Source organism: Aegilops tauschii, chromosome 2, assembly GCF_002575655.3.
Source record: "Aegilops tauschii subsp. strangulata cultivar AL8/78 chromosome 2, Aet v6.0, whole genome shotgun sequence".
Lineage (NCBI taxonomy): Eukaryota > Viridiplantae > Streptophyta > Magnoliopsida > Poales > Poaceae > Aegilops > Aegilops tauschii.
In genome coordinates, this window is record NC_053036.3 from 643199343 (window position 1) to 643219736 (window position 20394).

The 20394-nt window shown below is 42.2% G+C and overlaps 2 protein-coding genes across 2 annotated transcripts; both read left to right on the top strand.

The window, feature by feature from the left end:
• The first annotated feature begins 3233 nt into the window (after positions 1 to 3233).
• On the top strand, positions 3234 to 3739 carry LOC141042147 (oryzain alpha chain-like). The gene is made up of 2 exons (XM_073509698.1): positions 3234 to 3579; positions 3681 to 3739. The coding sequence occupies exons 1-2, from the start codon at positions 3234 to 3236 to the stop codon at positions 3737 to 3739; spliced, it is 405 nt and encodes a 134-aa protein (XP_073365799.1).
• An 11841-nt stretch (positions 3740 to 15580) lies between these two features.
• LOC109756074 (oryzain alpha chain-like) lies at positions 15581 to 18549 on the top strand. Its single transcript, XM_020314938.3, has 4 exons — positions 15581 to 16056; positions 16302 to 16540; positions 16631 to 16768; positions 17948 to 18549. The coding sequence occupies exons 1-4, from the start codon at positions 15621 to 15623 to the stop codon at positions 18179 to 18181; spliced, it is 1047 nt and encodes a 348-aa protein (XP_020170527.1). The 5' UTR covers positions 15581 to 15620; the 3' UTR covers positions 18182 to 18549.
• The last annotated feature ends 1845 nt before the right edge of the window (positions 18550 to 20394 follow it).

Here is a 20394-nt window from a genome sequence, read left to right on the forward strand (position 1 = left end):
GCTACCGGGAAACCATTGGAGAATGTGGAATGCTCAATGATATTTCAAACTTAGATATACTAGGAATCTCAAACCGTACAACTTTGGAGTTGAATTTTTGACATATGTTGTACAAATCTAGAACAGATTTCTCACCTTGAGAATGTACTAACTATACATATAAAGTTGATATCTTCAAATTGATGGATGTGTTTGAAAAAGGTCATTGTTTTCTCTGGATTTGATACACATATAAAACAATTCTTTTGGGGTATATTTTAATGTAGAGAGTAAATGTATCCACTTAATAGATGTTTGGAAACTTCATAAAATAAGCTACAACTTTAGCAAAGATACTATCTTTTGTCTTGTGATTACGTAATTAATCCCGAATTTAGTTCGAATTGAAATATGTCAACCTTTTAGGACAGTCAATTTGTAAAATACATCCAGCCTCTACTCCAATGAGATGTCTCAAAGACATCAAAGATGCACACAGCCCCCAAAGAAGACAAAAAAGAAAGGAAAAACAAACAAAGGCCTTGCCACAGTGATCAACTCCTCTCAGTAGCAGCACAAAAACCACCACCAAAGAAAACACCGGAAAAATATAAAATGTCTCCAAAAGGGACGCCTTCAAGAAGGAAAATAGTGCACAAGCACCATCGTCGCCCGATCCAAGATGTTATGTTTTCACCATGGAGAAGTCCGAGCTCTCAGAACAATAATTTCAGTAAGTTAATTGTCAGGCGCAACCAATAAAGGTCAGACCTTAGGTTTTCTCCCTGAAAGTCACGACTCGCCAGCCGAAGAGCACCACCAAAAATGAAATCCTCCATTGCTGCCAACCCCACTTGTCACTGCTGCTTCTGAAAGTTATCAAACACCTGACTGACTCCATCACCTCCAAGGCCCCCTCCTCCTTACTGACCCTCCAATCTCAGCCATGATGACTTTCTCTACCGCTGTCTACGCCATGGAAATCGCCGACATGTTCCATGGTGTCAACAAACAATACAGCTTCATTTCACGCCCTCATGGAACCGCGTAAGCTGATATGGACGTAAACTACTGGATTCTACCCGATCCAGATATTCATGGGCAACATCTCCGGCAGCAGTTTCGAAACACGTTGACGGCTAGATTGAGGAGGACCGATCATGCAGATCTTTGCCATTATGCGAGAAGAGCACTGGGACCACCACAACACCGATGCCTCCACCATGCCGACGCCATCGCTGCCACGGCGGAGGACACCGGCCCGCGCTGCCCACAGCCCGCGCCGCTGGCTGAAGACGAACGGCGGATCGGGGTGGATTCCGATCCGCCGCCACCCCCTCACCTGCACGATCCAAAAGACATGACAGTTTGATGCATTTTCAGATATCCAGTTCAGAGAACTTGCAATAGATGAGTTGTTCAGGATATATGTACTAGCATCTTCCATTTTTTTAGAATCAGATTTTTGTTTCACGGATATTTTCTTTTCTTTTGCCTTGTAGAGAGTTAATTTGAGGGAAACCTTGACCAAAGTGTCCACCTTAAGCCTGGTTGGAAGGACATCTTCCGAATGGATTAGAGTCAGCTCGAGGTGGAGGCAATAACATGTAGGCCAAGAAGGGTGGCCATCTTCGACAGCGAATGCCCCTTCGGAAGGGACGAGAGCCTCGGCGGTATCTTCTTGGGGCTAGAGGGGGGAACAAAGAGCGAAGGGGCGGCTTCCTCGTCACGCAACAGTGAGGGTCCGTTGTTCGTCTCTTGGGCAAATAGCATCAACTACCGCTGCGACAACACAGCTACCGGAAACCATTGCTGAAGATGGAATGCTCAACGATATCTCAAACTTAGACCAAGAATCTCAAACCATGCAACTTTGGAGTTGAATTCCTGACAAATGTTGTAGAAATCTAGAACAAATTGCTTTCCTTGAAAATGTACTAACTATAATGTCAATGAATCCTATTATCCAATATACACATGGATGATTTGAAATCTTCAAATTGATAGATGTGTTTGAAAAAAGTGACTCTTTCACTGGATTTGATATACATATAAATAAATTTCCTTTTTGGTATATTTTAATAAATACATCTCCGGAAACTTCAGAAAATGAGCTACAACTTTAACAATGGTGCTATTTTTTGTCTTGTGATTAAGTAAGCCTGAACATCAGTTCGATTTGAAATCTGTCAACCTTTTAGGACAATCAATTTGTAAAATACATATCTTGTAAACCAGCTGCCCAAAAACATTGGAACTTGGTTCTGTGACACAATCTACAAACAACTTGGTTCGACGGTGAACTTGTCTAGGCGGGAGCAGATCGGATTTGGGTTGCACACCACTCCGGCCTCATCTCCCTTGCGGATCGTTCGAGAGTCAAACTCGCTCTCTTGGAGCGCCTTTAACTCACGAACTCAACTCGAGTCGGACTCAAGGCAAGGAGCATCAACTACCGCTGCAACAACGCAGCTACCGGGAAACCATTGGAGAAGGTGGAATTCTCAATGATATTTCAAACTTAGATATACTAGGAATCTCAAACTGTACAACTTTGGAGTTTAATTTCTGACGAATGTTGTACAAATCTAGAACAGATTTCTCACCTTGAGAATGTACTAACTATACATATAAATGTTGATATCTTCAAATTGATGGATGTGTTTGAAAAAGGTCACTGTTTTCTCTGGATTTGATATACATATAAAAAAAAACTCTTTTGGGCTATATTTTAATCTAAAGAGTAAATGTATCCAATAAATACATGTTTGGAAACTTCATAAAATGAGCTACAACTTTAGCAAGATACTATCTTTTGTCTTGTGATTAAGTAAGCCTGAACTTCAGTTTGATTAGAAATCTGTCAACCTTTTAGGACAATCAATTTGTAAAATACATATCTTGTAAACCAGCAGCCCAAAAATATTGGAACTTGGTTCTGTGACACAATCTACAAACAACTTGGTTCGGTGGTGAACTTGTCCAGGTGGCAGCAGATCTGATTTGGGTTGCACACCACTCCGGCCCCATCTCCCTCCTCTCCAATAGTAGTCCTATAAAAGCTACCTCGGATACCATCGTCCATGGAGAACAAAAGCAAGGCTACTACCCAATCCCACCACTCTCGGTCTTCCTTGCTCGGCGGTGACCTTGTGTTCTCGGAGATGAGGAGCTCCATGGCTCTCTTAGTGGCGGCGCTGTTGCTGCTGCTGTCGGTGGCCGCGGCGGCGGACATCTCGAGGAGCGAGGAGGAGATGCGCCAGATGCACGCCGAGTGGATGGCGGAGCACGGTACGGTCTACAACGCCACCGGAGAGGGGAAGCGACGGTTTGAGGTGTTCAGGGACAACCTTCGCGACATCAACCAGCACAACGCTGCCACCGACGCCGGGGTCCACTCCTTCCGCCTCGGACTCAACCCCTTCTCCGACCTTACCTACGAGGAGTTCCAAAGCAGGTATCTCGGCGCCCAGACCAAGCCGCAGAGGGAGCGGAAGCTCAGTGTCAGTTTACATGCCGAAGTCAACGTGGAGCTAGCGGAGTCTGTCGACTGGAGGAAGAAGGGGGCCGTTGGTCCTGTCAAGAATCAGGGCTCTTGCTGTGAGCATCGATCCTCGACCAATCTGTTGCTCTCTTTCATTTCCGTTTTATTACAGTAAAAATTGGCCTCTAACTAGATTGAATGCTATAGTATGATTTAGGGTTCAGCAACCAGGACACCCTTTTTCAATATGGCATTGATTTAGTGGCCTCTAAGTAGTTATTTTTTCTAATTAATTAGTTCTGTTTGAATGCTATAGTATGTCACTAATTTCTTGTATCAATATGCATTGAATTTGAGCTAAAATTGTAAAGGTATCAGAATCTGAATTTGTTTCTCTTTTCCAGCGAGCGCCTGGGCTTTCGCAGCAACAGCAACTATCCGTTTTTAGGGTTTATGGCTAGGGTTTAGATTTCAGAGTTTAGGGTTAGGTTTTATGGTTTGAACCTTTAGTGTTTACTGTTTAGAATAGAGTTTCAGATGTTTTAAGTCCCGGGTTTAGGGTATAGGACAATTTTTTAAAATCACAAAATTCCAAAGGGAAAATAGAGTTTTTGGACGTTTTAGACATTTTAGGCTTTAGGGCTAGGGTTTAGATTTCCACGTTTAGGGTTTGAACCTTTAGTGTTTACTGTTTAGAATAGAGTTTCAGACGTTTTAAGTCCCGTGTTTAGGGTTTTCAGAGTTCATTTGCAGTGCTTTTCCATTTCAGGCTAATTTAGCTTAAAGAATCATTAAATGCATGAAAAAATAGCAAATGAAGTCAAAAAGGGTTGAAATTTAAAGATGTGGCTTTGAGTGGTTCATATTGAACACACAAAAATTCTTTACTTAATATAAGTTAAAAAATATGTGGTCAAACAGTGGTCAAACTACTTATTCAATAAATATTAGTGTTACTAAATAATTATTGTTTTTTGGAATAATAATTTCAAACTCAAACAGTGAAGCATGTGACATCATGGTCACATTTTTCTGATAATAATGGATATATTATTTGTCAAATTTCGATTTACAGATTTAAAGATATTAAATGAATAAATGACATAATAATAATAATAATATTTATTTTATTTTCATTGAAATTCAATATTATTATTACTTATTTTATTTTGGAATTTTTGTATTATTTTGGATTTTTTTTTATTTTAGAATTTTATTTTTTTTGGGATTTTTTCCTTTTTTGAAGTATTTTTGAGTTCTTAAATTAACCATTGTTGTTTGTTAATCATTTTTGTTTATTTTAATAATTGTTTAGAATTATGAAAATTAAATCATGTGACATCGAGGCCTAAGTGTTAACAGGATTGATAGCTTACTATTGTCAGGAAAACAACAAGTGCAGACTTGGAAACTATGGGAGATAGAACCTGAAAGTTAAGCGTGCTCGGGCTGGAGTAGTGAGAGGATGTGTGACCGGCCGGAAAGTTGACGATTTGGAATGAGTGCTGATTAGAGATTAGAGATTAAATTCTGAAGCAGTGAGGAGGGGTGATTAGAGATTAAATTGTCAAATAATTGAAAGATTTGAAAATTAGAAGAAAATTAAAAACAAATCAAAATTTTTTGAAAAAAGTTTGAATTTTTTTCATTTAGTCCCGGTTGGTAGGTTCTCCAGCCCATGCACAGAGAGCGGCCACGTGGAGGGTCTTTAGTCCTGTTCGTAACACAACCGGGACTAAAGGGGGGCCTTTAGTCCCGACCCTTTTGTCCCGGGTCCAGAACCAGGACTAAAGGCCCTCTGGAACCGAGACTAAAGGCCTGTTTTCTACTAGTGATGGTCTTCTACTCATGGTATGATCTGCATGACCGGCATGAGCTCTGAACTTTCTTAGATATAAAATAGGAAATGGTCTGTAATAATCTGCACTTTGGGGCTGTTGGGCTCCGGCAGTTTCTAGTTCCTAGTTTTGTTGAGTCCTTTTTCCTTTTGTCTGGTAAAACTTTGAGGTCGTGTAACAGATTCTGCTCTGGTTTCGTTTTGAATGAAAAATGGAAACGCGGGGGGGGGGGGGGGGGGGCGGGGGGGCGTTTTTTGCCCTCCTGATAGTCTAAAAAAGCATTCACCAAATGGCACAATGGGCAGATGCCTTAGACAAACAAATTATTGCAAATTTAGTTGTAGATTTATTTTGGCTTTAACGTTTTAATCTAGCAGTGCAAGTGTATGCTGATTAAGGTGCTGGTATTACATCATCAGTACTTTTTGGTTGCATAGGTGGAAGTTGGATTCGTTTATCATGCATGCTATTCTTTCCTTCTCCGAGTGAAGTGAGACTACATGCTTATAACAAAATATGTCTCCGAGTGAAGTGAGACATCATGCTGTTACAATTTCCCTCCATAGTAGTGTGCCTAAGCTAACCAGTTCAATTTAACGACGGCCATTAGTAATAGAGCAAGCCTCTACAAAAGCTGAGCGAGTCCAACTTCCAGTTTTCAGAAAGATTTTTTTGAATAGAAAACATCTTCTTTGTTTGTATTATGGACGTAATGCTTACTAGTAGAAAACGGAGCTTTATTACCGGTTCGTAAGGGCGTTTAGTGCCGGTTCTGCAACCGGCACTAAAGGTGAAGACTAAAGCCCCCCCTAGTCCCGGTTCAACACGAACCGCCACTAAAGACCCACCCCGTGGCGCGCGCCCGCGCTGTGGTATGGGGGACCTTTAGTACGCGCCCGCGCCCACGAAAGGTTTTTTTGTTTGAATTTTTTGGAAAAAAAAATGATTTTTTTTTATTTTCGATTTTCCGAATTAATTGACGATTTAGTCTTTAATCACCCCTCATAACTGCTCAAGTGTGGATCACTCATTCCAAATCGTCTAACTTCCCGGCCGGTCACCCATCCTCTCACAACTCCAGCCTGAGCACGCTTAACTTCCGAGTTCTATTCCCCCAAGTTTCCAAGTCTGCATTTGTTGTTTTCTTGACAATAGTAAGCTGTCAATCCTATTACCCTCAGGAGTTTAGCTTGAGCATTAGGTCACATGTTTCACCGTTTGAGTTTGAAACTATTATTCTAAAAAACAATAATTATTTAGTAACACTAATATTTCTTGAATAAGTAGTTTGACCACAGTTTGACCAGATTTGACCAAAATTCAAAAAACTGAAATAATTATTAGTAACACTAATATTCTTGAATAATTATTTAGTAACACTAATATTTCTTAAATAAGTAGTTTGACCATAGTTTGACGAAAATTCAAACAAACGGAAATTTGAGCATATCATTTTTCCTTTTAGAATTTGAGCATTCTAAAAAAATTTCAAAATGGCCTACGGCCGTCAAAATCGGATGCGCATTTTCGTGCTGAACATTTTGATATATTATATGTTTTTTTCGACATCGTATGCAAAAGATATGGTCGTTTTACTTTTTCATCACATTTTTTTTGCAAAACATGTCCAAATTTAAGTTTTAAAACTTTCCTAACTAGTAGATGTAGTAACATAACTACATCTCGAAGGATTTTAATATTTGAAGTTTTTATCATTTTCTTTTTTTCAAAACTGAAATGGCGATAGGGGGGGGGTAGAGTTTGAGAATTGCCCTATAGTGCCCGTTTGTGTCTCCAAGCGGGACTATAGGTTAAGACCCCTTTAGTGCCGGTTTGTGACATAATAGGTTAGACCTTTAGTCCCGGTTTGTGTCACAAACCGGCACTAAAGGGGCTCCTGGGGCCCCGGCCTGACGCCAGCCTACCACCACCCTTTTAATACCGGTTCGTGGCATGAAGCGGTACTAAAGGTTCAACACGAACCGGCACTAATGCTTAGCCGTTCGAACCGGCACTAATGGTCACATTAGTGCGGGTTCAGTTACAAACCGGGACTAATGTGCTTCACATTATGCCCTTTTTCTACTAGTGTTAGAGGGTGGTGAGGTGTACCTTTCGTCAAGAGCCACCCACGCGGCCCTATATTCCTCCATAGAAGCACGTATCTTTTCAGAATAATAGCAAAAATAGTGTAGTTGGCTGTAAAAAATGAAACACTATAATTGTTACTGTCGTCTTGTAACATATGGTTTGTGGTTATCTGGTGGAGTTACTGTCACGAGGCATGCGGCCTCGGGTGTTTTTTTTTTTTTGCTTTATTTCCGGGTTGATGTTGTTCAGCTGCTGGATTTTCCATTCTTAATAATACATGGTTGTATGCGTTGTCCTGATGCAGAGGCCAGGGGTTATCATCCCATTCGAGAAAAAAAAGTTGGCTGTAAAAAATGAAACACTCTAACTGTTTTGTGGACTGTTTATGTTTTAGTGCGTTCCGCGGAAAACCCGTGAACACAAAATCAACACATCATGACATCTTGGTTTACTTGTAGGTATACTTGGTTTGCATGATGTGAGTCAGTACTGTTCTGTGATGATTAAGATTTGATCAAACTCTATGGTAACGCACATACCTCCTCGGACAAATGATGATTAACCATTAATTGATCAAGAACAATTTTGACATACACGTAGCTAGCTTTAGAAAATGTAAACATGCATACTCATTTCATTATGGTATATGAAGGATTTACCTCATTAGTCCCTACATACCTGCATACCTTGTTTTTAAAAGAGACTGATTGTTCCTTGTGGCCCTCCAACGGGGCTATCTAGTAAATTTGGTGTTGAAGCTGAATACTCCCTCCGTCCAAAAATACTTGGACAGATGGAGTAGCAGAGTATATGATCACGTCACAATAGGTGAGTATAACAATCAAAAAAATGTCATGAAGACGCGAAGAAGAAAATAATGACCAGACTTGCATATCATATTCATAGCCCTGAGCCGGATGAGATTGGGCCTTGGGTTCTGTGGTACAGCCCAAGCCCCAGTATGGCTCTCACTTTTTTATAAAGCACGAGAGTAATTTTTTTTTAATGTTGAGTGCTATATTCCTGATACCAAGATTGCCTGCTACAAATTTTTATTTATTCACTTAATTTTTTATTTGTAAATTTGACCCAAAATTAAAATTTTCATCAAGAAACGGGGGTAATTGCTGTTTGTACACTGTTTATCGATGATAAATAGGAATATTAAAATTAGAAATTGTAGAGCATACAAGACTGGAAAAAGGCTCCTTTTTATTTGATACAACAGGAAGCTCTCTATCTGTTTTGGTTACTGCGATCTTGTATAGTCTCCACCACTACTTCTGGTAAAAAAAAGGTTTGGATTTTGAAATGCCTAAGCATTAAACGTGGGGGCAGGGGGTATTTTTGAATTTGTACGTAGAGTGGACTTTGACATTAGAAAACAGACCAACCAGCTGGATTCCAGCATAAAGAAAGTCCTCGTAAGGTGTAAATCTTTTCTAGTATATCAGGAATCTGGATCTGGATCACATCTTCCTTTAGGATTGTTTGGTTACTAGGGAACCAATATCTGATAGTGGAACTGATCCACGCATGGACCTCCTATGAACCAATCACTATTGCCACTCACGTCGCTTCGCCGTAGGTTCGTTCCACGGGTGTAGTACGGTTTACTTTTAGCCCGTGAAGTGGAGTGCTCCCCCTCCCAACTTTTCTGATATAACTCAGCTGGGAACCCATATGGTCTCGGAGTTTTATTACATTCAATTTGAGAAATGACCTCAAAAACTTGGTTTCTAAGAGAAGGTGTCGCTAAAACAACATTCGTCGGTGGAGAGTTAAGGTATATCATCGTTGGCATCTTCACCCAAGGATGCGAAATTGGATTGAGGATAGCGCAAAAGGCACTTGAAATCATTACTTATATGCACTATCAAATGATTCCGACCCAGAATGGTCCCTTCATCTTGTTCAAGCTGAATTTTTTTAATGTGTTCTACAATTGCAATCGAATCTAAGAAGTTCGTATTATTATTCCCTTGCCGGAAAATTTTACTTTTGCCCCCGGGCCCATTTCATTTCTTCTTCACTAAAAATCTTGGCTAAAAATTGTCCGCCTCCGGCTTAGTATAAAGATATGCTGCGGTGAAGGGATGCGTTAACAATAGTGAGAAGAGAGTCTTTCTCCTTCTCGTACTCATCACTAATACACTTAGTCGATGCCAGCAGGAACTAATTGCCTAAGGTTCCAGATTTTGAATTGTCACTTATCTATATTAGGCTGGTTGTAATGGTAGTATCATAGCTACTATCATGCATGCCAACTAACCAATTTTGATGAGGTGTCATAGCATTAAATGAAGAAAAGAGAGGGTTGAGTATCATATCATGATCAAGGTTTTGGTTACCGGTCGAAATTTCAAGATTTCCCATGGTTACCGCATATTTCCGTACCCCTCGGTAAATCGCCATACCGAGCAAAAAATACCAGTTTTTTGAAATTTTTGAATTTAAACACTCGATTTACAGTAAAGTACGTAGGATCTAATTAATACCATGAGAGTTGGTTCTGGCATGTTGGTAGCAACCTAGTTCCTGTTTTGAGAGGTCTCTGGTTCGAATATTCGTTCATTCACTTATTTGAATTCAAAATTCAACTATAAAATCCGCTCGAAATATTCTCGGTATTTCTCGGTAACCGTGGTAACCACATTTATCTGTCCCCCTCGGTAAAATTGCCTCATTCGGTAACCAAAACCTTGATCATGATACCGTATCATAATAAATGTTATGCTACTATGTGTCATGCATGGTAATAAATAAAGTACTACATGATATTAATATATGATAGTATGCATTAGGGAGGTAGCATCATATACTAGTATCTATGCATGATACTAGTATATGATACTCCCCATTACAACCAGCCTTAGTAACTCATTTGGTCTCCTTTGTCCATAATTTAGTTTGGCTATCGAGAAAATCTTCGCTCTCAAACCAAGATGTTTCAAAGGAAAAAAGCAGCCTTGTTTCCTAGGTGAGCCGCCTCACCGGAATCCAAAAGAAGAGGAGGGTGGTCCGGGATACTTTTTTGGAGGGCTTGTCACCCGAGAAATTTTATGCTCACACTCAACACTCATGAAAGCACGATCCAAAATTTTCACAAGTCGGTGAAGGTAAATTATTAGCCAAAGTGAACTGACGGTGCGATAAAGCTATTGCTGGTATCTCTCTCTTGGTTCCGAGTTTGTACAGAGTTGTAGCACTATGCCAATAGTTTTGTATGCCGCAAACAATAAATACCAAATGCAGGTTTTACCTCGATCGATGGACTGATACGTACTATATGCTATTGGATGCTCAGGATCGTCCTGGTGGTGTAAATTTCCAAGTCAACTCACTCACGTTACTTCCCACTAGTTTGACACGCGGATGGAATCATGCGTGGTGATCTTATATCGAAACCTGAACTACGTCGAACTCTGGATTTATTAATTAGTGGAACGAATCAAGAACTCATGCTCAATACTGTCGCCGAGAAACATAGCCGGACTAAACAAGTATACTGGGGAATAATAGTCGCCGATCGTGCCGATTAAGAACTCGGAAGATAATTAGTGGAACCAATCAAGAACAAATACTCAGTGATCAAGCCGATCATGCGCACACAAAAGCCACGAGGAACATGGTCCGACTAAACAAGCAATGGAAGATAGTTGCGTCTCCAACGGACGTTTCTTAAACGGACCGCAGACATCGAACGTGTCTGCGGCCACTTTGACCTAGCAAAGGCCCTTCAGGAAACTGTCATTCTTTTTTGAAAATGATCAGATCTACTATAAAAGTTCAACGAAATTGTAAAATATCACAAACATAATAAAAATTACATTGAGATTCTGAGACCACCGAACTAGGGCCTACACTAAACGATCACTACTGCCGCAAGAACATGCCGTCGACACGTCGTTGTCGCCGCTCCCCTATCGAAGCCGGCTTTATCTTGTTGAAGACAGCTAAAAAGTCTTCGTGCACATGCCCCAAAGGACCAGTGCCTTGGAGCCGGAGTTGTCGCCGTGAATCCTTGCATATATAGATCTATTGCGCCTGTGAGGACTAAGAAACCGTAAAAAAACTACTAACTGGAGTGGAGGCACCCAGATTTCGGTCCCCATCACCGGCCGTCAGAGTGGCAGGCAGAGGGGAGGCAAATCCACGATCTCATTGGTGAACAATGGAGGAGAGAGTTTGCGCTAGCGGTGTAGGGTTAGGGGAGGAAACAAGAGCTTCAACACTATCATTAATTCAATATACATGCAAACCATACAAAATAGGAATACTTCACATATTTTTATAGAGAAATACACTGGACATTTCATTGCTAATCCTAATCTAAAAAATCCTACTCCAAAGTTGGAGGTGAGGAGAGGTCGATCACCCTCGCAGCGGTGTCATCGGCCTCACCGTTGGGTGGGACGAATCCACATCATCCGACAAACCCAGGAGGCGGAGGACGAGCGGCATTGGCCTAGCCCTTCTCCTATTTGGCCCCGTCTTCAAGGTCTGCTAAGAGCGCGACACACTCAACATCGTGGGTGAAGATGCAACTCCGACACTTGAGTGTGCCAGCACTTTTCATGGACTAGAAGATTGCTCAATTCTTGGTAGTGATCTCTAGGTTTGCAAGGAGTGGCGGCATCCATGATCTCCACGTATGACTGCGAGATGCTCCTCCTCCGCGCCTGTGCAAGGCGGTATTACTCCTCTGTCTCGGTCGTGAGGTGCCCCGCCTTCTCTACCTCGCCGACCATCTTGGACCTGACGGCTTCAAACATGTGGGAGGGGGGACATCAACCGCCATTGCCTCCTCTTTTGTGGGGCTCCATGAGTACCATGGGGATGCCCTCCTCTTTGTCCTCCAGGTCAGAGGATGACCATCCGCAATGTGCACCATGAGCCTGCCGACAGTGGCCCGCATAGCCCTCTGGGGTGACCATCTAGCACCACATGAGCTTCCAACAGACCATAGCAATGGCGGTCGGGGTCCACGACAAGATCGTTTACAAGCGTCGGCAGCGGAAACGTGGAAAAGATGGGGAAAAGGGGCGACTAAGGTTTGGAGGTTGCCAGCCTCCTTTTAATATCCGAGGGAGGCTCCTCAGATGATGCATCGATGGCCGTGTCATGAATGCTGATAGGCGGACTGGTGAGCTTTAATCGGGACGGGAAAAGACGCAGGCTCCAGGAAATGTTTTGGATGAGTCCAATGTGACGGATGCCCAGACTCCTCTACTTTCTCCTTGATTTGTGTTGGATTGAGGGATTTCAAGCATCTACTTGTGTCCAATATGGACATCCGCTTGTTAGACACCCCCCCACCACCCCCCCCCCCCCCCCCGCGCCCCCCATATGCGTTGTGGCCATATTGTACAAAAATAAATATTCTAGTATATTGCCCTTTCATTGGAAAAAAACATAAATATTACAATATAAATATTTATTAGGTTACAAAGAAAAGAAAACATTTTTGGCAAGTCAATAACTAGTGGGGTGGTTGAGGCAGGTTTCAGTGAAAACTGATGAATGAAATCATAAATGGGTGGTAACTATCAAATATGGAAAGGATGGGGCTTTGGGGGGGGGGGGGGGGGGGGGGTAGTGATGTTCAATGAATGACGAGCGGAACTCATGAAAGAGAAATAAATAATCTTGTGCTATTTGAAGCAGAGAAAAAATCATGTGAATTATTGCACTTAGAACATGCAATTGTCTCCATCAATCATGTTGTCGTCGTTAAGCGGAGCCAACAAGCTTGTCCCCGCTCATGCATCGACACTACCTAAGTAACCATTGTCTCCTGAATTTCAATGTCGGTCCGGTAGTGAGAAAATTGTGTGTAATCTCACTGAGGAGGCGTCTTTCTCAAGTGCAAGAAACAACCTCTAGGGACATTGAATGCAAGAAGTTTCCCCTTGTCAATCTAGAAAGTGAGTGCATATGTTTTTGTAAAACTGTGTGAATTCTTGCACTTTGAACATGCAGCTGTCGTGGGCACCAGTGAGCTTATCTTGCTTTCCACATTCGCTCTCACCGCCCCCATTCCACCTCAAACTACTGTATTGCGGTGCCTCCTTTTCGATATCCTCACTTCAACGACACTTCCCAGTTACCTCTCATGGCGTCTCGCCTTTCAGATTTACATCCATGGTCAAGGGAGAGAGATGGAGCGAGAGGAACCACTGCTATCAAAATTGATGTCTCCAAAATTTCAATGCCGGTCCAGCAGTGAGAAAAATTCCCAAAATTTTACCAAACAGTGACACTTCAATTTCTTCGTACGGCTGGCAACATTGTTACAATTAGCGGTGAAATAAGGTTTGGTCTCTTATCGTCATCCCCCAATGATATACCACGGTTCTGGAAGGAAAAATAAATTTAGCAAGGCAGCGGAAGAGGTGGCGAATATGTTGATTTGCTAACAACGATGTTTTATACACATATAAAGGTTGAATAACTCATCTCCTTCATCTTTCATGGCGAGAATAAAACTATCGCAGCTAAATGAAGAAGAAAATAGACAGGAAAGTTAAAAGTCACTGGAGTCAAATCCTTCCATCTCCCCTTTTTTTAGTTTTTAGGAAAAACTAAAATCGGTGGAGACGTATGAAGACTCCTCCCGTGCTTACCGAATCTCATCCGTCGACACGTGTCCGATCCCAATATCACACGGTATCCCTCCGCTCACCCGCTCCAGCGCACCACTCGACTCGCACATGGACGCTGCGCTCCAGCCGACGCGATCTCGGCTCCAGGACTAGGTGAGGACGACCCTATCCCTTCATTCTCTCAATCTCGCAGTCGCTCGCTCCATGGTCGACATCGTTCGTCCATCTCCATAGCAGTCGCCTCCGTCCACTGCCCGGCCCCTCGTCCGCCACGGGATAGTGCAAAAGCGGCTGCCGACCACACATGCTCCTAGTTCCTTATCCCTCACACACGCTTAATCACTTTGAGATTCGTTTAGGCCGTCTCAGTCCGTTTGGGTCAAAACAGAAAAATGGGGGACGGTCCAATGTGCAGGAGCAAAACCAAATCTTGTCTGCATTGTGTCCATCTTAACCCAAGTCCGTCTCAAATTTGGGCCAGATTTGCTTTGAAACGGACAATGAAGTTAAATTATAGCATCTTACATTTCTTAGAATAAGATTTTTGTATCATGGATGTTTTCTTTTGCCTTGTAGAAAGTTAATTTGAGGAAAACCTTGACCAGAGTGGCTAGCTTAAGCCTGGTTGGAAGGGCATCTTCCGAATGGATTAAAGTCAGCTTGAGGCGGAGGAAATCACATGTAGGCCAAGAAGGGTGGCCATCTTCGACAGCGACTATCCCTTAGGGAGGGACGAGAACACCTCCATGGGGCTACAGGAGGGAGCAAAGAGCAAATGGGAGGTTTCCTCATCACGCAACAGCGAGGCTCCTACTGACGTGTTAAAGGATCGGTCCTTCACTTGCGGATCTTCACGAGTCAAACTCGCTCTCTTGCCGCACCTTTGACTCACGAACTCAACTCGAATCGGACTCGTGGCAAAGAGCATCAACTACCGCTGCGACAACGCAGCTAACCGGGAAACCATTGGAGAAGGTGGAATGTTTCAACGATATTTCAAACATAGATATACTAGGAATCTCAAACCGTACAACTTTGGAGTTGAATTTCTGACAAATGTGGTACAAATCTAGAACAGATTTCTCACCTTGAGAATGTTGATATCTTCAAATTGATGGATGTGTTTGAAAAAGGTCACTGTTTTCTCTGGATTTGATATACGTATAAAAAAAACTCTTTTGGGCTATATTTTAATCTAAAGAGTAAATGTATCCAATAAATACATGTTTGGAAACTTCATAAAATGAGCTACAACTTTAGCAAGATACTATCTTTTGTCTTGTGATTAAGTAAGCCTGAACTTCAGTTTGATTAGAAATCTGTCAACCTTTTAGGACAATCAATTTGTAAAATACATATCTTGTAAACCAGCAGCCCAAAAATATTGGAACTTGGTTCTGTGACACAATCTACAAACAACTTGGTTCGGTGGTGAACTTGTCCAGGTGGCAGCAGATCTGATTTGGGTTGCACACCACTCCGGCCCCATCTCCCTCCTCTCCAATAGTAGTCCTATAAAAGCTACCTCGGATACCATCGTCCATGGAGAACAAAAGCAAGGCTACTACCCAATCCCACCACTCTCGGTCTTCCTTGCTCGGCGGTGACCTTGTGTTCTCGGAGATGAGGAGCTCCATGGCTCTCTTAGTGGCGGCGCTGCTACTGCTGCTGTCGGTGGCCGCGGCGGCGGACATGTCGAGGAGCGAGGAGGAGATGCGCCGGATGCACGCCGAGTGGATGGCGGAGCACGGCAGGGTCTACAACGCCACCGGAGAGGGGAAGCGACGGTTTGAGGTGTTCAGGGACAACCTCCGCGACATCGACCAGCACAACGCTGCCGCCGACGCCGGGGTCCACTCCTTCCGCCTCGGACTCAACCCCTTCTCCGACCTTACCTACGAGGAGTTCCAAAGCAGGTATCTCGGCGCCCAGACCAAGCCGCAGAGGGAGCGGAAGCTCAGTGTCAGTTTACAGGCCGAAGTCAACGTGGAGCTAGCGGAGTCTGTCGACTGGAGGAAGAAGGGGGCCGTTGGTCCTGTCAAGAACCAGGGCTCTTGCTGTGAGCATCTATCCTCGACCAATCTGTTGCTCTCTTTCGTTTCCTTTTTATTACAGTAAAAATTGGCCTCCAATTAGATTGAATGCTATAGTATGATTTAGGGTTCTGCAACCGGGACACCCATTTTCAATATGACATCGATTTAGTGGCCTCTAAGTAGTTATTTTTTCTAATTAGTTCTGTTTGAATGCTATAGTATGTCCTGATTTCTTGTATCAGAATCTGAATTTGTTTCTCTTTTCCAGCGAGCGCCTGGGCTTTCGCAGCAACAGCAACTATTGAAGGCATCAACCAGATCGTTACCGGCGACATGATCCCTCTGTCTGCGCAAGAGCTTCTTGACTGTACTAGCAGATACGGCAACGACGGATGCGATGGAGGTCTGGCGCTCCATGCCTTTGAGTTCATCATTCACAATCGTGGCATCGCCTCTGAGGAGGACTACCCCTACCAGGCTTCGCAAAATCGTTGCGATCCTGAAAAGGTATCATCCGTCTTCTTAATTCCTTTTTGAAATTTAAGAATGTGCATTATACTGATATGCCGTTCTATTTGTGTTTGTGGCAATTTACAGCAAAAATCAAGGGTTGTTACCATTGATGGATACGAGAATGTACCCAGTAATAGTGAGAAGAGTCTGCAGAAGGCAGTTGCAAATCAGCCAATCGTTGCCATGATTATGGTTTCTGACTCATTCGCGAGCTACGCCGGAGTGAGCTTCTTTTCATATTACTGTTGTGCAGTAGATAATTAAGCAAATGAGTAGGCTCCAAAAGGTTACCGGTACCTCTTTATTTCCAAATAGATAGGTATCATTCAGATTGAGAGCTTGGGAGGAATTTCTCTCAATAGGTATCAATATGTTTGGTCCACAACCCTAATTTCTTTTACTGTCTCCTACACGAAAACAAATAATTTTGTTGTCCTCAGTCACAAGCTGCAACTACTGCAACTTAAGTACTCCCTCCATTTTTATATACAAGACCACTATGGAATATACATTTTGCATCTATACAAGGCCGCCAACAGTAATCGAGGCAAAATTAATGATATTTTCTCGTACTAACAACCTGTTTAATATTTGCATGTATGCAGTCATAATGACAGTCAGCTACTTCCTCCACTCAATTTCTTTGCATGCATATGGAGTATTAATGATCCCAGTAAACAAGAAGAAAAGTTGACTTACAAAGCAGGCATTAAATTTTACATTGGTACCTATAATCCGAGTTTGTGGCCTTGTATACAAAAATGGAGGGAGTATGATTAATTTTGATGCAGTTCTGATTCTTTCATACTTTGATATCCTCCAGATAATTTGCACTGTTTTTATTCCTCTAGAGTAATGTTTCTATGTGCCCACCATTCATGTAATCATCATGCTTATCTGTCCCTGCTTTTACGGAGCACTTTGAGTGCACGGGTCACTTTTGTGTGTTCACATCTCCCTCCGTCCGAAAATACTTGTCATCAAAATGGACAAAAAGAGATGTATCTAAAACTAAAATAGGTCTAGATATATCTCCTTTTATTCATTTTGATGATAAGTATTTCCGGACGGAGGGAGTATAACATATTGGATTAAGTGGTCTGAGCTACCATCCACTGATGCTGGAAATCAACAAAGTAGAACGTCATGTTCTGTTATGTGAAAAAAAATCAGATTCATTTTAAACGCTTTTTGCTATCCATCTTGATCAAACAGTAGAAAGGGAAATTCAGACTATATATACAAAATACCTCAAATAGCATCTTGACATAAAACTGTTGCCAGTTAGTAAACTCTTCAACTAGGTGAAACTAGCATTTTTTTAACCATTGGATTGGACCTTTTAAAGAAGCATTCGATTTATAGTTTTATACTGATGATTAACACTTACAATTCTCTTAGGGTATCTTCAACGGAGATTGTGAATTCAAAGGATCCGTTAACCATGAAGTCGTCGTCATTGGCTATGGTACAGGGGACGGCAATGACTACTGGATTGTTAGGAACTCATGGGGTGCTTCGTGGGGTGAGAATGGTTACATCCGGATGAAGCGTAACATCGAAGCAAGCAGTGGAATGTGTGGTATTGCCTTCCATCCTTACTACCCCCGGAAGGCGGCCAAGATCCTGCCGTGAACATGCCCGAAGTTAACTGAAAACTCAACACTTTTATTGTTCCCGCGCTTCTGAGGTCACCGTTGAGGCTCATCCTGCATCGGATGGCACTCAAGTCTTTGTACCCCTTCGTTGCTGAGCTTCGTCATCGACCGTTAATCTTCAATCGGAAGCTTCACAAGCTCTAGGACGTCGTTGTTCAATGTCCGACATGCCTTGCTTGTTTTACTTTTGCTTTTCCACCTGCTCCTGTAGTGTAATAATGGATATAAAGCCCCTTTTCCCTTTTCATTTCGGGGGCATAATAATGTTGAATTGGGTAAAACCGTAGCCACCCATGGCATGCGTTACCTTCTGTTCTTCCACCCCAAGCAATAGAGCACCCTGAATTCGAGTGGAAATCCTGTCAAATCTCTCTGAAGTTTCTCTGAACGTTTAATTCAGTCATGCTCGTAGTTCTGGTCTTACAATCAATTTGGTATCCATAGCAGGTTGATCTTCAGAGGCGTACAGATCGGGAGGCGACTTGAGCTTGGGTTCTCTCTTAAAATCCTTCCCCTTCTCGGATCCCGGCGGCACTGTGCTTGATCTCTGGTGGCGGCCTGGTGAGACTTGGCTGCTGAGAATTTTTTTTCTCACTGTTGAACACTAGATCGTGCCAAGTTACTCTCGGCAGTCAGGTGAGCTCGCTTCTCCAGCTGGAAACCCTGTTTGCCATGACTGAGATGCTACTCTATTTATCTGGACTTTAAGCGTTTAAATTCAAAATTTTCAAAATTTTCGATTTTTTTTTGCTCGTCATGCGTGTTTCTCGTGGGGCAGCGAGAAACGCGGATACCGCCCGGTATCCGAATTTCTCGGGCAGTACCCAAAACCATGATCACCACAATTGGACATAAAAATATTACAGCACAATAGAGAAGAAGATAGGAAAAAGTTTTGGGACCTTTCTAAAACAGTTAAACATAAATTTTGGAAGTATTCAAAATATCTTTGTTAAGATACAAGCAAATTTCAAATGTTTGCTTAATGATACTTGCTACTTCTGCATAGTATAGTGTCCACAATAGTAATCCCATACTTGCTACTTCTGCACCTACTACCACCATTATTGGCACCAAACAAGAGCTTTCGGAAAAAGAAATTGAAGATGAAGATGGTTGTCATGTCAGGTTGTTGTGTCAGGGCAGTTTCTGCAGAGAAGGAGCAGAGGTTTACAAGGCTGCTGCATATATTGATCTGACTGGCACAGCAAGAGTTGTTCCAGAATTTGAAGGTGTCGAATATCGAGGAAGAAGAATAGGCTTACTTTGGCAAAACTAACGAAATATATATCTCAAAACAAAAAGGATAGCATCCTATACTATAATATCTCAGTGTGAAACTAACGAAATATATGCCTGCGATGCAAAAAAGGTATATACCTGTTTAATTCAGGCTATGGAGTCTGTGGGCTTCAGAACATGCTCGACAGAGACTATTAGACTGGGCAGCTGGTTTTGCTACTAGTTAGCAAGATGTGCGCTGACTCCCCCTTCTTTTATATCCTGGTTGATGTATCCTATTCCTAACGTAGGTCTGGTGATGGCCTGGTGCACAAGTTGTGCGGCATTAACATCACCTTCATGTAAATGACTTTGGTTATTCGGGTACTTCGCCCGTTTTGAATGCATAAGGTAGAAACTGCTCTACCTTTTTATTCAAAAAAAAATATCCTTATTTAGCGGATATTTGTTTCTGAATTGTTCACACTGGAACTTCCCAGGTGGCAAGCAATCAGGCACTTGATCAGTTTACTGTAGTATGAGTATTCTTCAGATGATGATTTGGATTATGTCAGCAAAATATGATTAGTACTGCATCTACAGAAAATGGACACTTTCACTACTATAGATAACAACAGGCACTATTACACTGTACCAGGAACGCAGGAACAACTTAATTTGCAATAAGTTTATATGCATACAAAACATCAGTATCGAAATCAGTCTACCAATTTGTGACTTGAACATCTCCAGTACAATACACTTGAACATTGATTGGTACATGATAAATCTCCATAGTATTTATTAAATTACATGAGAGCAAACCATGAAAAGGTAACGGTGATCTCAGCTTCTACCCATTTGTTTTACCTCTGAAGGAAGCCTAGGTAAAACAGCCACTTGAACATAAACCCGGTAATACAAGCTGCTGCAGAGCGAGTACCAAGCAGCTCGCCATCTCCTCTTGAG

Coding starts and splice junctions, on each gene's coding strand:
- LOC141042147 (XM_073509698.1), top strand. CDS start 3,234: ATGCGCCAGATGCACGCCGAGTGGATGGCGGAGCACGGTACGGTCTAC. Junction 3,580..3,680: donor CAAGAATCAGGGCTCTTGCT/GTGAGCATCGAT, acceptor AGTATGATTTAG/GGTTCAGCAACCAGGACACC.
- LOC109756074 (XM_020314938.3), top strand. CDS start 15,621: ATGAGGAGCTCCATGGCTCTCTTAGTGGCGGCGCTGCTACTGCTGCTG. Junction 16,541..16,630: donor ATCGTTGCGATCCTGAAAAG/GTATCATCCGTC, acceptor GGCAATTTACAG/CAAAAATCAAGGGTTGTTAC. Junction 16,769..17,947: donor CATTCGCGAGCTACGCCGGA/GTGAGCTTCTTT, acceptor CAATTCTCTTAG/GGTATCTTCAACGGAGATTG.